At 38.9% G+C, this 22,261-nt stretch overlaps 2 protein-coding genes across 3 annotated transcripts in view; one reads left to right on the top strand and one right to left on the bottom strand.

Annotated features, from left to right (window-relative positions):
* LOC135469729 (protein MON2 homolog) overlaps nt 1-22,261 on the top strand; it is a 221,177-nt gene that overhangs the window by 80,666 nt on the left and 118,250 nt on the right.
* Nucleotides 1,256-20,693, bottom strand: LOC135471222 (sex peptide receptor-like). Of its 2 annotated transcripts, none has more exons than XM_064750347.1 (2): nt 20,480-20,693; nt 1,256-3,850 (listed from the first exon to the last, which is right to left on the bottom strand). In XM_064750347.1, the coding sequence occupies exon 2, from the start codon at nt 3,764-3,766 to the stop codon at nt 2,633-2,635; it is 1,134 nt and encodes a 377-aa protein (XP_064606417.1). In that variant the 5' UTR covers nt 3,767-3,850; nt 20,480-20,693; the 3' UTR covers nt 1,256-2,632. The 2 variants fall into 2 exon arrangements, with proteins under 2 accessions (XP_064606417.1, XP_064606416.1); XM_064750346.1 differs by lacking the exon at nt 20,480-20,693 and adding an exon at nt 6,099-7,524.

Raw genomic sequence — 22,261 nt, 5'->3', positions numbered from 1 at the left:
GTGAATTCAGGGTTTACTTGTATTTTATAAATACAGTGAATGTGAGGATCCAAGTTATAAATTATACCAAATGTGACGTTCATTTTCTTGAAGGATATTTGATCTGGGATGTTCATGTTTGCGCAGCATTGATTTATTCATGTTTATTTCAGATCATGTATTTAATTCCTTATTGTAGCTGTTAATAAAAGAATGTTTTTATGTACAAGTAGTTCTAGTTGTTTTATGTATGAATAAAGGTTACGTATGTTGGTGGCACTTGAAGCGTTTAATACATGTATCTTCACTGAGTACAGTAAAGTTATTAAAGCTGTGGGTTTTTTTTTTTTTTTTTTTTTGCTTATTTTTCTGCTGTGAGTTAATTAGCCTTAAAATTTTACCAATGAGCATCTCTAACCATCTGAGACTTGTCTCACAATGCAGTCATAAGTTGAGATAGTCAGTATAAAAGATTTCAGTGAAGACATGCATCACTGTAGTAATTGGGCTCGACACAACCTTCAACAACTTTGTTAAACGATGCCTTCTACAGGTGACATCTATATAACCAGCATATGCACATAAATAGGCAATGTGCCAACATAAGGTGCATGTTTTACTCACATGATAGTATATTTTAAAAAATATACTGGTTTGTACAGGTTGATAACTATATGGGTTTGATACATGCAACAAGCAGAAGCCACATTTTCTTCATTTATGCCTCAATGTATTGCTTGTCATGTTGTTTAAGTGTGCTAATTTTGTAACACAAGCTGATGAAATTTTACAGATTTCGGAGCAAAAGCCATAAAATAGCATGTTAAATAATCCAACCTTGCATGTTTTGCTGTGAGAATGGCTGATCATATATCTGAAAAACAATTTTCTGTTCATGGCTGCAATATCGTCCTCCGTTGGGTAGAGCAGTGTTTTAACAAAGGGTGATCCCATAGAAGAGAAACTGAACTACATGTTTCCGTGAAATGCTGGGTTCATCCATGTCTGAATAACACTCTGCAGACATGGCATTTTGGCATTCTTTTATATCCTATGTACATGGTTATATATTCTAGGCCTGAAACTGTTTATACACGTGGTGTCGTTACCAGTGTAGGAATTAGCTTATGATTTACGTTAACTGTAAATTGTTTGAATAATGCCTTTAAATGCCATATTGAAGTGCAGAATTGGTCATTTAAGTGGCTTCTTTTCACTTGTACTACCTTCATTCTTCACCTTTTAAAACAGACAAGAAACCATGAAATAAAGTCCTGATATTTTATTATGTTTACAACTTTTGTATCAAACTTGTAAACACATGTTTGTAAAACAACTTAGATCAACAGGGAACAGAAAAACAGATAATCTATGATTGAACAAAAACACATACTCCCTGGTGTCCATGGAAACCACTGATGTGGTACACAACTTGCTTGTTTACAGGTGGCACACAACAAGATAACAAAATGTTTTTTTTTTGTGTAGACATTGGCATACTAACTCAGTATGTTTCCCACACAATAGTATACAATATCTAAGTTTCACCTACTGAGTTTTGGTTTTGGAAAAGAGCATGATGCAATTTTAGTCCATCTGATACAAGGACATGTATAATAACATTTTTGAACTTATAATGTAATGAAAAACGAATTCAGGGCACACTTTATTATTTATGATTAGTCTTCTTGCATGCCACATTAGTAGTAATTGATTGATGCAAAAACTCCTCAGAAATGGTGATAAAGCCCATCATCTACTCAATAGTCAAATGAACAGAGCAGTCTGCAGGAGAAAACGGCTGTCTTTCCACAAAATGTAGGTTCCCAGCACAGTTGTAGCCTCACAGTTGTCATTTATCCTGATGATCTGCCACCGTGCACAGATAAACACCTGTGCAGGTTCGAAGCAGTTCTTATGTGTGTGACAAACTGTGCACCACAGGTGCAACACCTACGAGGTGATCACCTTTAACATCCTCTTAAGGAACATTTGCTGAACAAGAAGTATGTTGACAAGGTGACATGTTTTTTTCTCTTTAAGACTTGTTTAGGTAACATTTCACAAAGTCACACAGCAGCAGCAGAAAAGCAGTAGAGAACAGCAAGTTGGCTGTACAATGCTGCCAGAAGGCAGACGAAACAAAGACACAGATTAATATCCATATGTATCAGTGTTAAAAGTCAATTTGTACATCACATTCAAGGGCATGGCAGTCTTCCTTTCCTCAGATCATTGGTATTGTTAACAGAAAATGAAGTCATGTAAGGCAGGTTAACTGGTGTAACTTCATTTGTGAGGTCTCTGCCTTAATATTCCCATTTCCTGTGTGCATTTCATCCATGCCGCAAGAAAACAACCAATAAAAATGTGTTACCGTTTTTTTCCCCCTCTTTCATTATTTACATTCTTGAACACTGTAACACGTGAACAAACCTCACCTATAGTTTTGTTGTATATGATGAATTCTCCACAGAGTATACAAGGATAAGTCAAACACTATATACAGTCCAGCCTATGTATGTATATATATATAACCTCTGTTATGTCCACTTGCAGGTAACAACTATATTTACAAAGCTTGAGAAAACAGGTCATCACTGTACACTGTCCTGCAGACTACATCTAACTTTACTGAGACCTTCCATCACTCTTAAAGCTGGGTAACTTCAGTTTTTATAGTACAATAATGAGTTCCATTTGAACTAGATTTCTTCCCAAGTATTTTGTTAATACAGGAAACATGGAATAACTCTCTAAAGGTCCGGCGAAACTGACGACTCATTATACAATAGAGAATAAAATTCACAGCGCTATTGACGAGCACAAGAATGTCCATGACGTCACCCAATGGGACATAATAATTGTCAAAGAATTCTTCAATAATTGCACTGAGTAAGGCAAGAATTCCTATTGGAAGCTCTGTAAGGACAAAAAACAGTACGACAGCCACCAACATAGCAGTTGTCCGGTTGTGCTCCGCTCCGTGTTCGTCTTCCGCACGTCGTGATTGGGAGAGCAGGCGCAAACGCCGCTGGTTGGCAGTATGCATTGCAATTATCAGCAGAGAGCTCAGGACCACAAGTAATATACAGGGAGCGATTCTGAAGCAGACGGCATAGAGCCAAAAGCTGGCCTTTGATAACTTCGCATCTGTTTCCTCGTTGATGTGACTTAAGGCAAACCAGTAACCAGTATTGTTGTAAGTTGGGTCATCCTTCAGATTTGTCACCTTATAGTTCAGGTAGTTGGGTACACTAATGAGCACACTGGCAACAGAGACGATAATAATTGTGAGCTTAGCACGCCGTAGGCTGCATAGGTGAGGGCCTCTGCTGTGGAAACACACAACAATGTAACGAAAAATAGCCAACGAAACGGTCAACCACATGGCCATCTGGTGAGCGGTGACCACAAAGATATTGTTAAACAAAATGTAAATGACCCATGCTTTGCTGTGGTGGCAGTAAGGGTCAGGCTGTTTAATGATGTACAGATAAATTGCATATGGTAGGTAAACAGCCATTGTAAGAATGTCGGCTATAGCCAGGGCTGACAACAAGCAGTTCGTTGGAGACACCATATTTTTTCGTGTGAGCACTATTATATTAACCACATTCGATATGATGCCAAAAACACAAACGCACGCGGCTACATAGCCATGGCACTCTCCATACCAGCTGTTAAAGACCTGGAGTGGGGGAAGGTCTTGGTCTGGAGATTCCATTGACACATTTAGTGTGTCTAAAGTTGTCAGGTTACGCCAGTTTTCTGTGGTCACGTCCATCCTTACGTAATTCTGTCTTCTGGTTCCAGATAAGAGTTTAGTGGTTCACTTTGGTGTTAAGAGCTAATCCTCCATGGGAGGTCACTACAAACAGAACGAAAAAGAGAGTTAACATCAGTGATGTAAAATAATAGTCTAGCTTCTCGAATTCATTTTCACATCAGCACGCTTTTGTGACAGATGATGGCAAAAAATGCCCAAGAATCAAGGAAACTGTTGTAACTGGTAATTTAGGAAAAGGAAACAAAGAGAATTTTAGTTTTAATAGGCACTATTAAGTGATTGAATTGAGAATGGATGACATGTTAAAATAGATTAAACAGCATTTAATTAAATACTGAACTTAATGAAGTGATGATTAAGAGAATAAACTGTGTGTAAATTAGCAGATGAGTGACGTCAGTTGCATTGGCATATAAAAACATTTTTTTTTTTTTTTTTTTTTTTTTTGATTGGTGTTTTACGCCGTACTCAAGAATATTTCACTTATACGACGGCGGCCAGCATTATGGTGGGTGGAAACTGGGCAGAGCCCGGCGGAAACCCATGACCATCCGCAGGTTGCTGGCAGACCTTCCCACGTACGACTGGAGAGGAAGCCAGCATGAGCTGGTCTTGAACTCACAGCGACCGCATTGGTGAGAGGCTTCTGGGTCACTACGCTGTGCTAGCGCGCTAACCGACTGAGCCACGGAGGCCCCTAAAAACATTTGAAAAGATGTATACCTATGTGTCGAAACATAGACCCACACGTTGTATATACATACCTAATTTACTTGTAAAAGCCCCACATCAACAAGCAATATCATTTAAAAGAATATTAAAACAAAAAGCTGATAAATATGAATTACTCTAATATTTTGTAGTCTGTCCAAAACCATTTTTTGTAAGAAGCAGCACAGTTTGTTAAAATTACAGATCCATGCAGGTTGAGACAAAATGAGAGGTTTTTCCTTATGCTATTCAGAGGTCATTAAACCTAACATGAACCCAAGAGCAGTTGGGTTGAAAGAGATTACTTTCATACAGAAAAGCCTTAATAGTTCTGTTCATTGAATCTTGCTTGATTAATTCTTTAATTTGGATTTCCTGGAACATTGAAAATAAAAAACGATCTTGCCAAGGGCATTTTTACGCTTAGCAGAATAATTTTTTTGGGTGTATGGTGTTAAAGAACTCACAGGATTAAAGGGATTTGATGGATACAACATCGTAGCCTTGGAGGTATGGTATAAAAATAAATTTTAGGAGCACAGGATAACAAAATTTTGGTTTTCTTAGTTAAAATTTTAGAACTTTGAAAGCTTTAAGACCATTCTAACATGTTGGCCCCTGCCATGGGAAGAATTTTAGGAAGCCGTAGTTAGCATGCAAAGAAGCCATTGAAATGAGATGTTCAGTGAAATGCTTGACTAGAGTATGAGGCAGCCAAAATGGTCAGCATTAAATGTAACATCCAAAGATCTCCAGCTGAAGGCATATTTGGCACACAGATGCCCTATGGGCTGTGTTTACTGTCCTTTACCCTATGCTCGTGTGCATTTTCACTGTGTATGGGGAAAAGGGCAGCATAAGATCAGCGAGCTGTTAACCAAAAACAAGGTTTTCAATACGGTGCCTGATGAGTTGTCGAGTGGCACATCCGCAGAAATAGGAAGACTGCTGTCAGCCATGGCCGTGATGAAGCCTCCCGTTAACTGGCGGTCTTCAGGAGAGTCAATCAGGAGCGCTCTGCAAAACCTGGCCGGTTAAACAGCCCGCCTTTGTCGCACCACCAGTGCCGTCACTAAAGCTACTGAAAGAGCTATGGTTGAATTGTCACGCAGATTTCAATACGGAGATGCATTTGATTATTACAGAACAGGAGTATTTGAAATAGTGCCATAAAGGAGCAAGGCAATCTAAGATTACTGGCACCAATGTTGTACATCACCTCAAAAACAACAAAAGTAAATGGTTAAAATCTTTAAAGGCAATGCACAAACATGCTTAAGACTTAGCACCACAAGGAATCTCCATTGCTGTTGAGGTAAGAGTCCTTGGTGGTGTGAACTGTTAGGCATGTGTATGCATTTTGATTAAAGATTTTAATCAAGGTACTGTAATTATTAAATGACATCTGTGAAAATCTATGTCATTACACATTTCATTAAAGAATAAATAAAAAATATAACATTTTTAGAGCAGGTCATACATATCTGTTTTCTTAAGGATCTTTTAGTTAATGAAATAATCATTGGTAACATTCATGTAAGCAACGAGCAAGGTCAGGTACCTAACTTCCACCGTGTATATAAATATACATGATATATGTGCACGTATATATATTTACCTTGGTACTTGTCACTCTGAGGACACATACAGATTGGCACTACTGCTCTCTGGCGATGGAACATCTTTATATGAGACTTTCCTTCTGTGGCGTTACAAGTATATCCTCAGGTAAAGTCCATTTAACACAAGAGCACGGGTAACAGCAACAACAGGTGTTCAGCCCCAGTCTGCTCTCATCACTGATTGTTCCACACCTACACTTTACATGCGACTGACGATACCCTTTAACATCAATAATCTCCGCAGCCTAGCAGTTTTTACTGTTTTGCACCAGAGTTTAGAGACGCCTGTTTAACAGATACACTTCCAAGGCGGTGAAAGGCTGAAGGAGAATCTATCTGTGGCAGCGCGTAATATGGGTTGGATCTTCTCCTCTAGGTCTACTGCTCGCTCTCTCCACCTCTGTTACATGAGCTAATTGTCATGTGTACGAGTGATAGGTTAGGCCCAGACATCTTCCTGGAAAGGCGTCTGTCCCTTACACGTCTGAAGGCTGAGAGTAATCCTCGTTCTCATATACACCTTGGTGGAATCCTAACAGCAACGTTGCTTACATGGACATGTTAGTGGACCAATGGATTAAAGCCTCTAAAATCAGATCGGTGTAAAACCTCTGCTCGGTGTATTAAGCCATAAGTATCAACATAATCCAATTTGCATACATACATGACCTTGGCTTACCACAATTCAAAGTCATGTATACCAGCAAGATTTTAAGGCAGAGAAATTCTGTAATTAATGTTTGTGACGTTCCAGAAAAGTGGGAAAAAATCTCAGTATATATTACACAAACCACAATTTTTCCTTCATCTGATAAATATGCTTATATTTGAGCTATGGTTTGGATATATCATAGCTCTCCAGCTTCTATACAGTTCACTTTCAAAAGTTAGTGGGTTTGAACAGTGCCTGACGTCACCAGACAGGAAAGACAAAAATGTATTGACAACCTAAGACAAAAATATTGAAGTCATATGGGCAGGGGCAGTTTGTACATCAAAACCTGACTTTATTGCCAAAGAAAGATGAATGCTGTGTAAATAAAATAGCGTTAAGATAAAAACATTGCAGGACCTGTAAACAGGTGGGAAATTAGAAGGCTAGTAAAGGAGGGCATGCCTGAGATGTGATGCTTGTTGTGTGCTGCATTATAGGAGATCATCTCTTGTGTGTAACACATCAGCCTTCCCCAGAAGGATAACTATCCCTAATGGCTATTGCAAATAGAACATAATCACCCGTTCTTCTATAGGGTAATTTCACGGGTTATCCAGATTTGAAATTTTTTGTGCTTCTGTGTTTTTTTTTTTCTATAATAAGTGAGATATACTCCATATGACATGGGTATCAAAGAGATATGCATGGCCTAGATTTTTTTGTGGAATCTATGGAAATTTATTTTAGTGCTTCTTGAGACGTGTCTGGTTTTGTGTACCTGGAGAGTTTAATTGACTAGGAGACTTGTCCACCAATGTTAACAGGCCACACATCAGGACTGTGACTTAACAAGTTGATCTCCCTCACACTGAAACTGTTGCAGTAATAGCAGAACTCGGCTCTGGCCATTTAAATGTATCAAATGTGAAATTATCACTTCCAGTGGCTCAATTTGCTTGAATTATCTATCGAAGGTGCTCCTTTTGTTATTGAGAGAATGAAGCCTGCTTCAAGGCAAGCTGTCTGAACTGAAAACATTGGCTAATAATTGGCTCCTTACGAAGGTGAAAGGTAAGGAGAGAGTCCTCTGTCAAGGACCAATCATATGCTTACAAATGTACAAGAATGGTAATTTCAGAGGCAAATGTACACCTGTTGTCATAATTAGTGGGATTTGTACACTATCAATTCACGCACAGCACAAATATTGTCTAAAGGAAAATTGTATCACAAGCTTGGTAAGGTGTGTGCCTGTTGCTTTTTTCTACTCACTTGCTTTCAGTTCAGATGATTAACAGGTACATTAAAAACTCTCCTGATCGGTATTTTAAGCCTCTGTGGATTAAAACTGGTGGTTAAACTTCCAACATGTGTATCACTTGATTTTAAAGTGTTTCAATGGCCATAATATATTGTCTTGTGATTTCTAAGGGTTTGGTATGCGATTGACCCAAAATGACATGCGGGCCTGTACTGCGCTTCCTGTACACTATTTATGTAGCAGTTTAGTTTTTGGTGTTAATTTGGCCATACGTATGCATTATGTGTATAGTTATGACTTTGGGCCCATCTAGTGATCAACTTTCCCAAGGCAGCCAGTTTATGTAGAATGCGATATAGCCTGGACATGGGGATATAACAAATGATGTTTAGAGGGCGGAGCAATGTTAGATGTTTCCATCATTCTGCTGTTACGGTAAATTGCAGCTTTATATCGATCATGACCTATTACTAGCTATCACCAGATATATCTCCTGCATATCTTGCACCTCAGTAATGTCATTTGACAGCTTAAATCTCTAGATGTTGCACGAGTTCTTCAGACAAGGATAAAATGGGGGACATATTCCCTGTGGTGTCCAGATCAGGCTACATGCTAAGTTGAGTTAGATTCAACTGTAAAGAAGATATAGGTATGACATGTCTTAGCATTAAAAGCAGTTAGATTCCACAAATAGCTGAGGTGTGATACAAATCATGTAGAACAAATCAACATGGATAATGTTGCCATCTGTCACATTAATACATGGTGTATATACATGTGTATGTATCTCAGCACTATGTGCACTATGGTTTCTTGTCGGCAAATTTTACACAATATATATATATATATAGTATATATATAGTACATCTATATTGCTATTCTTCAGTCCTTTTTTCCCTTAAGAGTTAAGAGTTATCTGTCCAAATATTTCAATAAGGTTAACAAAAGTATGTATGTGGTATTCTGTATTCTGCTGCAAATTGTGTATGCCTAAATAGTTTCCTGGAGGGAGTCTTTGAGTGAGTAACCATATATCTTCAATGTTTTAGAACTCTAAGGCACTTTTTCAGTGGAAAATGATGCTAAAAAATTGTTGGTGTCAGTAAAGATGCGAGCTTAATAAAACTGTGCCTATTATTTCTCTACACCACGTAGTATGTTTCAAATTATTAGTCGCAATGGTGGTTTAAAAGGTTGAAGAATTAGGGTATTTTTTATTTGTTTATTGCAGTATAGCTCTTAAAAGGATATCTTTCCTTAAAAATGATGAATTAATCTTGTAATTTGGATCTGTGATTCCTGGTAGTATAAAGTATTAATGAAAGTCGACCACTTTTCATTGTGACTGTACCACATCTGTCAACCAGATACTTATAGTCTTTTGTGTGATACAAAGAACATAGCCTAGAAAGGACAGTTGCAAGGAATAAGAATGGCTAGTTTATGACATCTATTACACAGTACATGTTTGTCCTTCTAAGTATTGCCATCGCACCCATCATTAACTCTTAACAAGTTACAATCAGACATATTTCACGTGGAGCCTACTGAAAACGACTAGTGGCTTCGAGTAACAAGACTAACATCAGACTTAATGACTCGTTCTCTGGCAGGGCATGATAAGATGTTGTTCTAGGATAAACCATCACCAAGTACAACATGTGTATACAAACATGCAAATGACATGTCAAAAAAAACCTCACTTTTTCATGCTAACATCACTGAATCTATACTTATAAGCGTCAGACAGAACAAGAAAGTTACGCATACATACTGGAAGATGTTAACCTTTTATGCATATGGGTGTTATGAGCAGACCTAACAATTTATCTTCATATGACATCACAGATGAGTTTTATCAGCATCCGAGACCCAGTTGACATGAGGAATTGGGGGAAATACGCTAACTCCCTTTAGTGCTTTGTGTGATGCCATGTGCAGGCAGTGTATACAGTACAGTTGCATGAAAATAGCCATCTATCCTCCCATGTCTCTCCACAGAAAAAATTGACCTTGAGTCACAATTAAAAACAGGGAATAGTTTGCTATGCTCAAAGGGAGAGGGAAACATACCTCTGCCTTTTGATTTTGCACAGCCTTAAGCAGTGTATTAGATGGTTCACACAAGTCATTTATGGCAGCGTATAAAAATGGCTTTTTATGAACTCACTAAATTTCACATAATGTGGCAAAACCCTTCTTTTATATGGAAAGTGAATCCATTAATATTGAGTCAAATTTGAAAAATGACCCAGACTGTGCATGTCTTTGTTATGTATAGACAAAAAAAGGCCCAATGAAATTGCAGAGGCTGTGTGGTGATCATGTGTAGCTCAAATATCTGTTGACATGGATAGCAGTGAGGTCGGTACAGGCTGTACATTGTGATGATCAGCCAGATCTTACCCAAGACAGTCAAAATAGCTCAAATTATCATGGTGGGAAGTCGGCTTCAATCTGCTGACATGTGTTGTTGACAAGACATAATTAGGCTGAAGTACTCCCACTTTTTAACCCACTGAGTATAAACTGATTCCAGCTTTGCATACTGTCAGGTCAGGTTTGTGTGGCAGTGCGCCCTGATATGACCTCTCCATGCTATTTAAAGAAAGTGCTTCACGGATTCTTACATTCATATCCCTTGTTGTTTACTTGTCGGCATTGTCTGGTCGTCTAGAGATCACCAGCCTATTTGAGTTCGCTAATCAAGCCTTAATTTTAACCCTGGGACTCTCAGAGTGACTTGTGATACTTGTCAGTGATCTTGTGGGTGCAATGCCATTTTTTGAGAGTCCTTTTCCAGAGGTTGGTTCAATTGATGGCTGATATCTACCCGAGTCTATGGCAATACTGATGCCTTGACACTCCATGTCCCCACTGAGATGGAGGGAAGTAACTTATGACAGAGGATCTATCATCAAGATAGTGACATGGGCCTCCAAAACTTTTCGCCATAAATTACTTAGAGGGAGGCCTCAGATATATGCATGTGCCAGCTAACCTATTTTAACAGATAAACCATTCAATGATATTTTGCTCTAGCTGTGTAGACCCTCCTGGGGAATGCTTGCCATAAACAGCTATGGGCAATGTAGCCCAAGTGTCAGTGGAACCAGTAATACCAGGTCATTGTCCTATCAGCAGAACACTTGACAGAGCTCTACCCATTATTTATCGGCCCAGCTTTTCATTGGTAGGAAAAGAATAGGATCAATCATTTGTTTCGCTGTGGTCACAGTTCACATGCTTCTAATTGTCTTAAAAGTAAGCTGACACCTATGTGGAATAAGTAAAAAATTGAGCTCTAAATCAACACAAGTCGTTCTCCTCTCTGACCCTCTGTTAACTTGGTGATACAATCTGCTCAGTATAAACATACATGTGAATTCTGATCAGCTGATTTCAATTGGCCGACAGTGATCACGAGAAGCCCGGCAGCTAGTCAGCACCTTTCGGAGATTGTACTGTATGTCAGAAATCTCGCAAGGGGAAGTTTTTGTTCAATATATGAAGCTGTTTTTACAGGCATGGAGGGCTTTTCTATGACAGTTGCATCAATACTGTTAGATAGAACTAATCCTATGTGCCATGTCTGAGGCCATATGGCTGTTGCTTTTAGGGGGAAATTACAAACTCGAACAAACAAACCTATATTGTGTCGATCAGGAGAGGAAAAATTCTAATTTCTGGATGTAGGGCCACTCTTCTCTTCCAAATGGAAGATACAAACTTAACCCGTCTGCCCATGGACTTGCTGTCACCACTCAGACATTCTGGCTCATATATTGCTGTCAATCAGGGAAGAACGCTCATAGGATTTTCTCTGGGCGTGTTTACGGAGCAAGTTTCTCAAGAGATTTAGGTCTCCTTTAGAGGAAATTATCCCATCCAATGCTCCAGGATTTCATTGTCTTGATGGATTTACTGGATTCATAGAATGCTAGTAACATATTTTACTTCCATTTTCTTGGCAAGTCATTGAATCAGCATAGGACAGTTTCTGCAGGAGTACATGTATTATCTGATGTCAGAGTTATGGATGGGAATTGTGTCTGTGTCCAGACCTCGAGAAGCTGTCAGGAGAGTTGCACAGGGATTCCCTGATGCTGGCCTGTTATATCTCCCTGATAGCCCTGAGTAAATGTGTTTGTTTAATTGTAGTCATTTTCAATATGTGATGTCCATGATAGGCATGTCTCAAGTAAAGATAGCCTGAAGATATGTAGAAATAGTTTAAGACATGTCATTAAGGTTAAAGAACATTCGTAATGTAGAAGCCTGTTAAATGTAAACCAAAACTCCATGTATCCTTTGAACCTACGCATAGCAAAATTTTGTGTTAATGAGAATGTGTTTTTTTGCCTGTATGGACAATGTGTATAATGGTAAAACATTAATTTGCTCTCTCAAGTCTCATGTATATAATTTACTGCAAAATTATGAGAAAACTGAAATGTGTTTGCAAGCATACGTGTATGTTTCTTAAACCTGTATGTTTCATTTATTTCTTAAATGTTGAGGTGTCTGTCCCTTAAATCGATGCCAAAGATTTTATCAGTGTTTGTCGATATTTTGGACTGGTTATTTATGACCACATTTTCACACACGATGATCATAGCCAGGTGTTCATATTTCATGTCACTTTTATAATAGAGACTGGAACAGCCTTGCCAAGCTTATTAAGTTAGGCGTTAAGAATTTATGGGTAGCTAGCCCTTCGTGCTCTCCTAAACACAACACACATATGGAATGGGAAAACGGTGCAAGACTTTGGTAACGAAGATTTTCTCTGTTTGGAATAGAAATGATTTATATTGAACTGTGGTCAGCAGGTGACCATTTAACGGCCCATAATAAATGGGTCCAAGAAGGTGCCATATAATTCTGCCCCTGTTCTTAATGGTACGTTAATGCAAGCTGGCGATACTTAACCGCCATGTACATCAGTGCGGCAGAGCCCAAGGAGCTGCAGATTGGTGCTCACCAGTGAAGGCCCTCATTTTGTCACCATATCAAGGTTCTTATCAGTAATCAATAGGTGCAGGATGGGACTCAATGGGAAAAGGATACCTTGTTCTAATTTCACCAATATTCTCCAACATCTGGCTTATGGCTTCAGGAATGTAGATTTTAAATTGCTCCATCGAATTGCTTCCCTAATCAAATCCCGCCTCCAGTGCAACTGTATGGCTGACCAGGGGAACCCAATTGACGCGCCGAAATTCGATAGATTATTATCTGGACAGTGGGACAGTTATTGACCAGAACACTTCCAGAGGTGCCTCTCCTACTTCCGGGCTCACCCTGTCCTTGTACTGTTTATTAGGATACCTCAGTTTCTTGTCTGAAAGCTGTTCTGGATACAATCTAGCTTAGCCTCTGTCATTGACCCGATAATCGAAGTCTCTTTGGATGATATAGAGTTATATGGCAGAAAACCATATTGCCATAAAGGCTCTCTCACCTGGGGATTAGATGCCGTTTGGTCAGCATCCAACCTAAACGATGGCCTCTTTGTTACAAATCCGAGAGGGTTGTCTTGAACTCCAGCCGTGTTTCTTATTTCATTACTCCTAACTCTGGGAAGTGCAGGCTGGAAGCCTCTACATTTGACTAGTGCCGTGTGTATTCTTCTGGAAGCAGCCACATGTATGTGTTTCCTGACTGGCCAGATTTGTCTCATGGAGTAATACATTGTCCTAAAAAGTTTTACTCACCCCAGTGTTTTTACGACATGATTTCTTCAGGTGCTAAGCTTTCACTGTTAGCCATTAATGGCAACCTCAGGTTGAATCAAATTTGAGACTATGCTGGGATTGGACATTGGTGAACCTTCAGAAGCAGCGGTTCTCCATTGTGTGATAGCATGCTGCGGTACGATTTCACTATTGATGTGACTAATGGGGGAGCAATTCTCTAGCGGTCGGTGTAATTGTAATTACCTCAAGTGGTTTCCATGGGCTCAAATTGTACGGAGGGATAGCCAAGCATTCAGATCAATCTGTTGTAATAACTATAGCATATTGAAGTCAATGGCTCGTTTAGAGTATTGTTTGGTGTGGATGAAGTGAATGACTTTAGCACCTGTGACCTAAGCCTGATGTCTGATGGTCAGGCTTATTGCTCTATTAGAACAGCCCAGGTCATTTCAAACGACCCACCCAAACAGTTACTCCAGGTCACATTGAGATATGCCCCAAGCATTCAATCCAATTCCCTGTATGAGTGACATTGCTTTTTTCTCTTTAATTCATAAAGCAGCAATACTTGTTGTACTTTCAGACTTCTTTTTATAAATTCACAATATGCTTATTTGCTTTTTGTGGATGGGCATGAGCTTTTTCTCTCCGGGACCTGTCATTGAAGGCACTTACAGGCTTGTAGCTCAGAAAGTAACCTAGAAAGATTTTCCAATTGGCATGCATTCAGGTCTATGACATTGCACTTCAAGAATTTGCCAATAAACAATCTTTTTACAGTGATAAGTTCAAACTAGAGGATAAAGGGCAAAAAAAATAATTGCTTCCCTTAATGAGTGAGGGTTGTTGGATTTTTTCAAATTAGTAACCATAGCGACAATGATTGATTCCTGGGGCCTCATAATATTGCAATCCTAATTCAATTTTTTTTATCCCCTGAAATTTTCAAAGAGATGTTAGATTACCATCAGTTCCCAGAGGACTTCCCTGGGTGCAGTGGTTTGGAGTGATATTGTATGCGGCTGTGAAATCTCACAGGTAAATCTCAGTCATATCAGTACCAGGATGGTCACTATCGATCACCCGAAGGCCAGCATTGAAGTCGTCAAGACTTTTGCCCGACTCTGCAGAATATTAAAAGTGGGACATTGTGATGCCCTTGGAAGAGTATATATACCTGTAATAGTCAGTGAATTACGAGGATGTTTCATCTTAGTAAAGACATAGGATTATCCAAGCCATTTCTCTGAATGTTTGCTGCCAAATGCTTCTAGGACAAGGAAAGCTGGTTAAAGCTAGAGATATGGTAGGTTAGTTACGTGGTAATAAAGTTGCATGTGTTACAAAGTTCTGTTTTTTTTTCAGCGCGCAAATGTTAAAAATGAAGTGGAGATCCAAATTTCCCTTCAGGTGATTGTCTAAAAGTTTTTCTTCGTTAAACCATAACAATCGAGTATTCACATGTGTGATGATACTACAGTGTTGCTGTGCTGCAATCTCCCTGATCAGGAGGCCCTGACTTGAGGCCGAAAACAAAAATGATGTTGTGGTTTCTCAGCCGTGTAGTGCTTTTAAAAGTGATGCTTTCAGTAAAGCACATAGCTGATGGTGGGAAGAAAAAAGTGTAATTGGTTGTCAGTGAGGCTAAGAAGAGCCCTTTAAGAACACTCAAGTTCTATAGGGCTCAATTGTGGTGGAAAATGACACTGAGAAAGCTTATTACAAGAGAGAGATACACTTGTGAACTCCAAAGCTATTAAGTCCACTCACATAGTTCCCTTTTAGAGCCGTTCGACAATTCAGGGTGGTGTTATCTAACATTTGTCACAAGTATGTTTCCTGCTGGGGTGGATGCTTGAAGCAGAATGGGCCTTTGTTGAAGGCCAGCTGATCCATTTTTTCCCTATAACATTAAGTTTTCCTGGTTATTGTCAAAGAAAACAAGGATAGAAGAAAATGACATTTGTGACGTGGGATTTGATTACTCTGAGTAGCTTGAAGTGAAACCAGCTCATGTTTGTGGTCACTTTTGGGGAGGCTTACCCTGTTCATCATGAAGACTTTGTTCTTGGCACAGTTTTTGTGTGGAAAAGGCTGTACACATATATAATGTGACAATCAACAGCAGATGGAATTGGTCATATATAGATTGTACACCTGTATCAGCTCTCTCTTTTCGTATTGTGATGTATATTCATTTATTAGCGTGATTTGGTATCATAAATGTCAAATTTCACTATATGGTCATGCCAGACAAATTAAATGAGCATACAAAAATGCACATTTTCTACTCTTAATTGTCCGTCTCTGTGGTAAAATAGGCCATAGTAAATTTGGTTTCCTGACCACTGTAATTTGAGCATAACATTACATCCATCATTTCTCAGTACTACACGTGATTTTTGCTTGGTGTAGGTATTGGTGGGCAAGAAGTGTGGAAAAGAAAATGTATGATTTAATAGCACCTGGAATTTTCAGTACATCATATGCCAGTTTTTTTTGTTTTTTTTTCTCTTCCATATAACAAGCATGTAATTATGTTTGTGCGTTTACCATTCAGATCCATGATTACAGAAAGTGATAAGGAACCATCCTGCAGTACAATAGGCTTTCATTTAGCCATTTATGCAGATTGTGGCTGTCAGGGTGAACTGTGATTGATCGCTGTACTGTGGTGTTATTGTATGCAAACTGTATATTGATGAAGCACCTTATATAAACTACAGAACCTCACAGCCTTACTAAGAGGAAACCACTTATTCTATGGACTCAGCCGTCTTGTTTGCCCATCTTAAGTTCAGATTTTATCATGTAACCCAGTATATTGTTGAATCTGTATCAGTAGTGTAACAGAGTCTGATTAGCATTTTTTCTAGTCTGATAGCGCAGTTTTGTTATTCTTTAAACCTTATTTATGGTTCTTCATTGAAATCCCACCCCCTTCTCATTAATTTGTCACAGGGCATTAAGTCAGATTCAATAATAAATCTTCCAAAGGTAAAAACAAGAGAAAAAGTGATATGTATGTATCCATATCTCCTATGTTTGAAACAAGGAACACTACTCAGTAGGGGAAAAACACATTAAATTATTATGATGTATTTTGGAAGGGTGAAGGTGGAAGACAGAAATGATTAAGGCTGCATTTCTTCGAACTTATGTTGTATTTCTGTATTAATTTCCATACATATAAAGTTTCTTTCTGATGAATTCAGCAAAAACTAGATGGATGATAATTGTCCTGACTCATATATCCTTCATCAAAGTCAAACTTGGTGTAATTCTTTATACATCCTTGCACAACTACCTCATCTGACAGTATGATACGTCATTAGGTTAAAGTGTTTCTTCCTGTATTCAGATTAAGCATTAGATTGTTTGTGCAGTAGGTAATCAATGTGAATGTTGCTCTGGGAATGTGATTTGACTCAATCATTAATTTTGGGTTTTGCTTCATTATGATGTTGCATTGGAATTTGTGTTAATCTGTATATTGTTACTGGCCAAGGTGGACTCATATTGTTTAATTTACCTTTGAAGACTTATTGACCCTGTCTTGACCTTGACCTGTTCACAAAACCTATCAAGATCATATTAGGCTGAACCCAACCTTCAAGCAAATTCAGTTTCGTCTGAAATTAAGGGAGACTTACACTGAGTAAGCATTGGTGTGTATTTGTGGGGACTTTTCACATCCTTAGGAGCAGCTCAGATAATCCACAATCATTCAGGATACAAATTTGAACTAGCCGTCTACAATAATAGTTCACAAGGCATGCCCACAGTCCTTTGGCCACACTGATTAGATAAAGTCTCTAATTTGCTGTGATTGCACTAGATGTTCATTGGCCTAGGCTGCCAAAATTCCGGCAGTAATCAACCAGGTTTTATTAATAACAGAGGTAATATGACCTGAGACTGACCTAGTCCCAGCAAACATCTTATTTGGTCCAGTGTGTTCATGGTTTGTTAATACATCAGGTCGTTCAAGATGTCAGGCCAACATATGCGCCGGATTTTGTCGAGGACTTGGCTAATTTCACAGAATCTTTGTTAAGGTCAGTAGTCTGGTTGACAACAAAAGTTGTCAAGTAATTTGAGTAAAAAAAAAACTTTAAAAAAAGTAGACACCATCACTTTGAGAATTCTTGGACATTTTTTTGTGTGAAGGTTCAAATACAGCTAGGAATGCAATTTCACTGCATCCGGTTTTCAAGCTGAAGTCAATGTATTTGTTTGGTTCGCCTATTTTTGGAAGATGGTGTTCTGTTGCCCAAAAAATGGCCTCATAAAATTCTGTCTGTCAGTGTTTACTTTGCTAAGTATAGTGGAGCACTTGGCTGTTGTTTACCAAGGGTTCTACTCTGAGGCGGTCCATGGCCATTGTAATGTCTTCTGCAGCAATTGAGGTGAGTGTTTAAGTGACATAATGGTATCACACTTCAATAAAGTATATAGCATGGACATGTTTCAGACAGTAAAATTGGATGAGATGAAAAACCAGGAGGAAAAATAAACATTGCAGTATCACGTTCCATGAATATAAAACACTGCTGGCAAACAGTGATGGCAATGCAGAATTTATATCACCACCCTCCCACCTCCCCCAGAAAAAAGGGGATGTATAAACCAGTTACTGATCATTTTATGCACTGAGTTTGATGTTGTATGAACAACAGAAATGACTTTTTTTATTAGGGGGATACCTAAATATTCTGTTTATTGTTTAAGGCTTATCCCTCTAATAGTAGGGCAGGCATAGATATGGTAAATTTCTTTAACGGCACCAGTATCTGGTCAGTGTGTGCAGCGTTCGCCATTTGGACAGAGCAGCTTATGGCATCTGGTTGTGCTGTACTCGTGCTCAGTAAACCAGTGGTGTTAAAGACATGAATACTTTTGTGGAGTTGGGGTCCATTCTGTAGTGTCTCTGCCTCTGATCTTAGGGTTTAGTGGAAGCTTCTGGGTTGGCAGGAGGACATTTGCCTGTCAGGGACTAGGAAGACTGGGTAATTCCAAGACATTATGGGTTGCTGTAGATGATTGTAAGTCCACAGCCTGTACTGGTAGGCTTACAGATAACTGTTTCTTCAAACTCTTGCGGGTGGATTCCTAGGCCGTGGTTCTGGCTATTCAGTGTCACTAACATGCTTTTAGTACTAGGATTTTTCGAACTGGGGACATTAATTAGGGTCACAGATTGCAATTAGATCTGAACATGATTATCCAGTTGGGTGGAAAATATGCTTATTTAAAGCCAGTTTGTTGCTGTTTTGTGACTCGAGCTAGTTGGAGTGCAACCATTTTCTCATGCCCGTTAAGCTGTTGTAGAGAAACTCATTTAAAAGGGAAGGCCAGATGTGTAGAAATGACAGTGGTGTGCTGAATGATTCATTAGGAATTTATCATAAAAGGGAGCAGAAAACTCAAGCAGACTTCGTAAGGGCATTTCAGTATATTTTTCCATCAAAATGTCATTTTCTTTCATGCATGAATATAATACCTCTTTGTAACTAAGCATTATTGAAATTTCAAGCCAAATAAAAGAGGACACTGGGAATTTTTTAGAAGAAATTAAATGAACGTTTGTATCACATTTCATGGTGCACTGCTTTGAGCTGGCCTTTTTCCTTTCTGGGGACTAGTTTCACTCTGTTCTGATTTTATTCCTAAGCTTGTATTATATTTCCTTTTTGCCCATGTGGCATTTATTGGCCTGATTATTTTGTTGACAGTTCTCTTCATTTTGCCTTATCTGTGGATGAAGCCTTAAATGTCAAGAAGGCGAGGGAACATCAGTCAACACTGATATGAATAGAGAACTGCCAGTTTCTTCATGTTGCCAAATGGGGAAAAGTAATAGTATTACATCTTTGCAATTTCTGGTAAATCACTGAAACAAGCCTGTTTTTTCCTAATGACCGATCAGGGAATTGAATGAATGAATGACTATGGCGTAATGCCACATCGGTAAATGTTTCAGCCATATCATGGTGAGGGAATAGAATGCAATAACTGTTAGCTATTAGGTAAATGATATATAGGCATATTGGGTAAGGATGGTTATTAACGGAATGTTTCTTTCACGTCTTCACCCACCCTCCATAGTTGACCTTCGGTCAGATTGAAATCAAGCAGAATATGTGATGTCTTGGTTTCATGGGATGGCTGCATTGTTGACGTTAGCTGTAGATTGAGGGCTGTCCTGGGTCATGGTCTACCCTTCATTCCAAAATCTTATTGCCTTTGGCTTTAGACTGGTGAGGGGAAATGCCATCAGCTAATGCTACGTAAACCTTTATATTTACTTGCATGGAATGCTAAAGTATCATGATGGGATTATTGGCTTTGACCTCTATTCTTTAGTTAATAGGAGAATTTGTTATTAACAGGTTAATATTACAGATCTGTCTACGTTTGTATTCAGAGTGGCCCGCTCAGTCGTTGGGTAGGGGAATGCTTTTGCCACAAGACTACATTGTCTCCCTATTACATCCACACATGTAGAATAAGAATCACATGTAATTTGAAGGAAATGGCTAACAAATACTTTAATTGCAAGCAGAATACACTTGTTTGATTTTCATTCATGTGTTTTGCATGAATATAAATGAATATTTCTGGTTTTGAGTGGCCCATCCAGATCAAAGAGGTTCAAGATAGTCTCTGCCAAGGACTTCAAACTCGGCACTGTAATTAACCAAGACAGCCAAGCAGTGAAGCCTATACCATCGCAGGTTTTACAGGTAGAATACTTACTCATGCAGGCGGAAGCGATATGCGACAGGCTAGGAGATAAATCCCACTTCACAGTAGATTCCTTGTATTAACCAGACACCAGATTCATATGCACAACCGTGTTTTCCTCACGTCTTCCCATGGTAACGTTAGGATGTCCTACGCACAGATGCAAGATTGAGTCAGCAACAACCAAACACCAGGCAGGAGCGGATGTTGCGAGTTAGCAGATGGTTTACATGAAAACACCATCACCTCTCCACACCAGGCAGATATTCTGATAGGAGATAAAATTTATCCCATTTCTGACCATGCTTGATATGTGTATATTTCATATTTATTTATGGTGCTTTAAGCTTTCCATCAGTTTGCTTCTGCATCTCCATGATTGGATTATATGTGTTCATAGTTTTTAGTACCTTCATTCATTTCTAAGCTGTATAATTCAGGTGAAAGAAACAGGCACCGTGAAATGTGTGTGCTTTAAAGTTATTATTGATGCATGACTTTCAAACTTTATTTATTATTTATAACCTGCATTCCCAGGATTTGACTCCATTTAGACCTGACCTTGAAGAAACAGATGACCCATGTGTGTATGATTGCTGTTCGGTTCAAGCACACTCATTGTGTGTTGCTCTAGAGAAGATGGCCCTACACGTCAGCTGTCCTGAAAACAGCAATTACAGCCAAACTGTAAAGAGCAGGTTTTATATCAGGAGCGTGCAGGAAGCTATCTTGCTGATGTCTTTGATCCTTAGCTTGTTGATGGCACATGGTGGACCAGTCACTAATTGTTACCCACAATACACTCAAACAGATTACTAGTTCTTACAAAAAATCCAGTTGGCTTCTTTTAAACTGCCTTAGCTGAGTCATTAATCCTTAGCTTTATCTGTCCTGCAAAGGACCTCCCGCCCCCCCCAAAAAAAAACATGAAAAAAAAAAAACACAAAATAAAGGTAAACAAAGAAAGCAGAAATGTGGTCACTTAACTATGTTTCTACATCTGTTGAGATTTTGATGTGTATCTTAACATAACACAAACATACCCCCCCCCCCCCCAACACACACACACACACACACACACACACAAAATGGAGAACAAAATTTAGGGGACATCTGAAGCCAATTGAAGCAATACTTGCTGTATATACATATAGCTGTCTAGCTATTTTGTCTATCAGAATTTCAGTGGCCAAGGTTTATTTACCAAATAATTGTAATGTGGTGGTAATATCCATTGCTTATTTATCTAGATCTATCATGCCCTGTACAGCTGGTGTTTGCTTTCAAAACACTCAGATCATAAACACACTAACCACATATGATCTGTGAAGTGGTGTTTAGCACAATAATGAGATTCTCTAATATTTCAGCTGTACCGAACTGCTTCTAAGCAATGGTAGCATCATATAAAACTGAATATCTGACTGTTCTTTTGTATTGAGAAAGATCTTCAGGAAGGATTTTATAAATGTTTACCACAGGATGTTGCATGAAAAGAATAAATATGGATTTAAGATGTCATGATGTTGAAAGATTTTGACGCTTCATGGTTAATTTTTCAGCTTATAGTGTCTGAGCTCCTGGAAGAAATTTGGGTAAGGCAAACGCACTTGGTAATGGACAGGGCAAATGTTGTAAGGCCTCTAATCGGACTGCAATCAGACTGTGATAACATTGGCACAAGCCAGACTATCGCACGAGAAACCATAGCTCTGAATCCAAGCTGGGGGTTAATGCCAGCGGGGCTATTTCGGATAGCCAAACGGAGGGATCTATCCCAGATATCTCATCTCG

Source organism: Liolophura sinensis, chromosome 7, assembly GCF_032854445.1.
Source record: "Liolophura sinensis isolate JHLJ2023 chromosome 7, CUHK_Ljap_v2, whole genome shotgun sequence".
In the NCBI taxonomy this organism is placed as follows: domain Eukaryota; kingdom Metazoa; phylum Mollusca; class Polyplacophora; order Chitonida; family Chitonidae; genus Liolophura; species Liolophura sinensis.
Note: the sequence above shows the minus strand (reverse complement) of the source record. Positions and strands in the feature narration are given on the sequence as shown.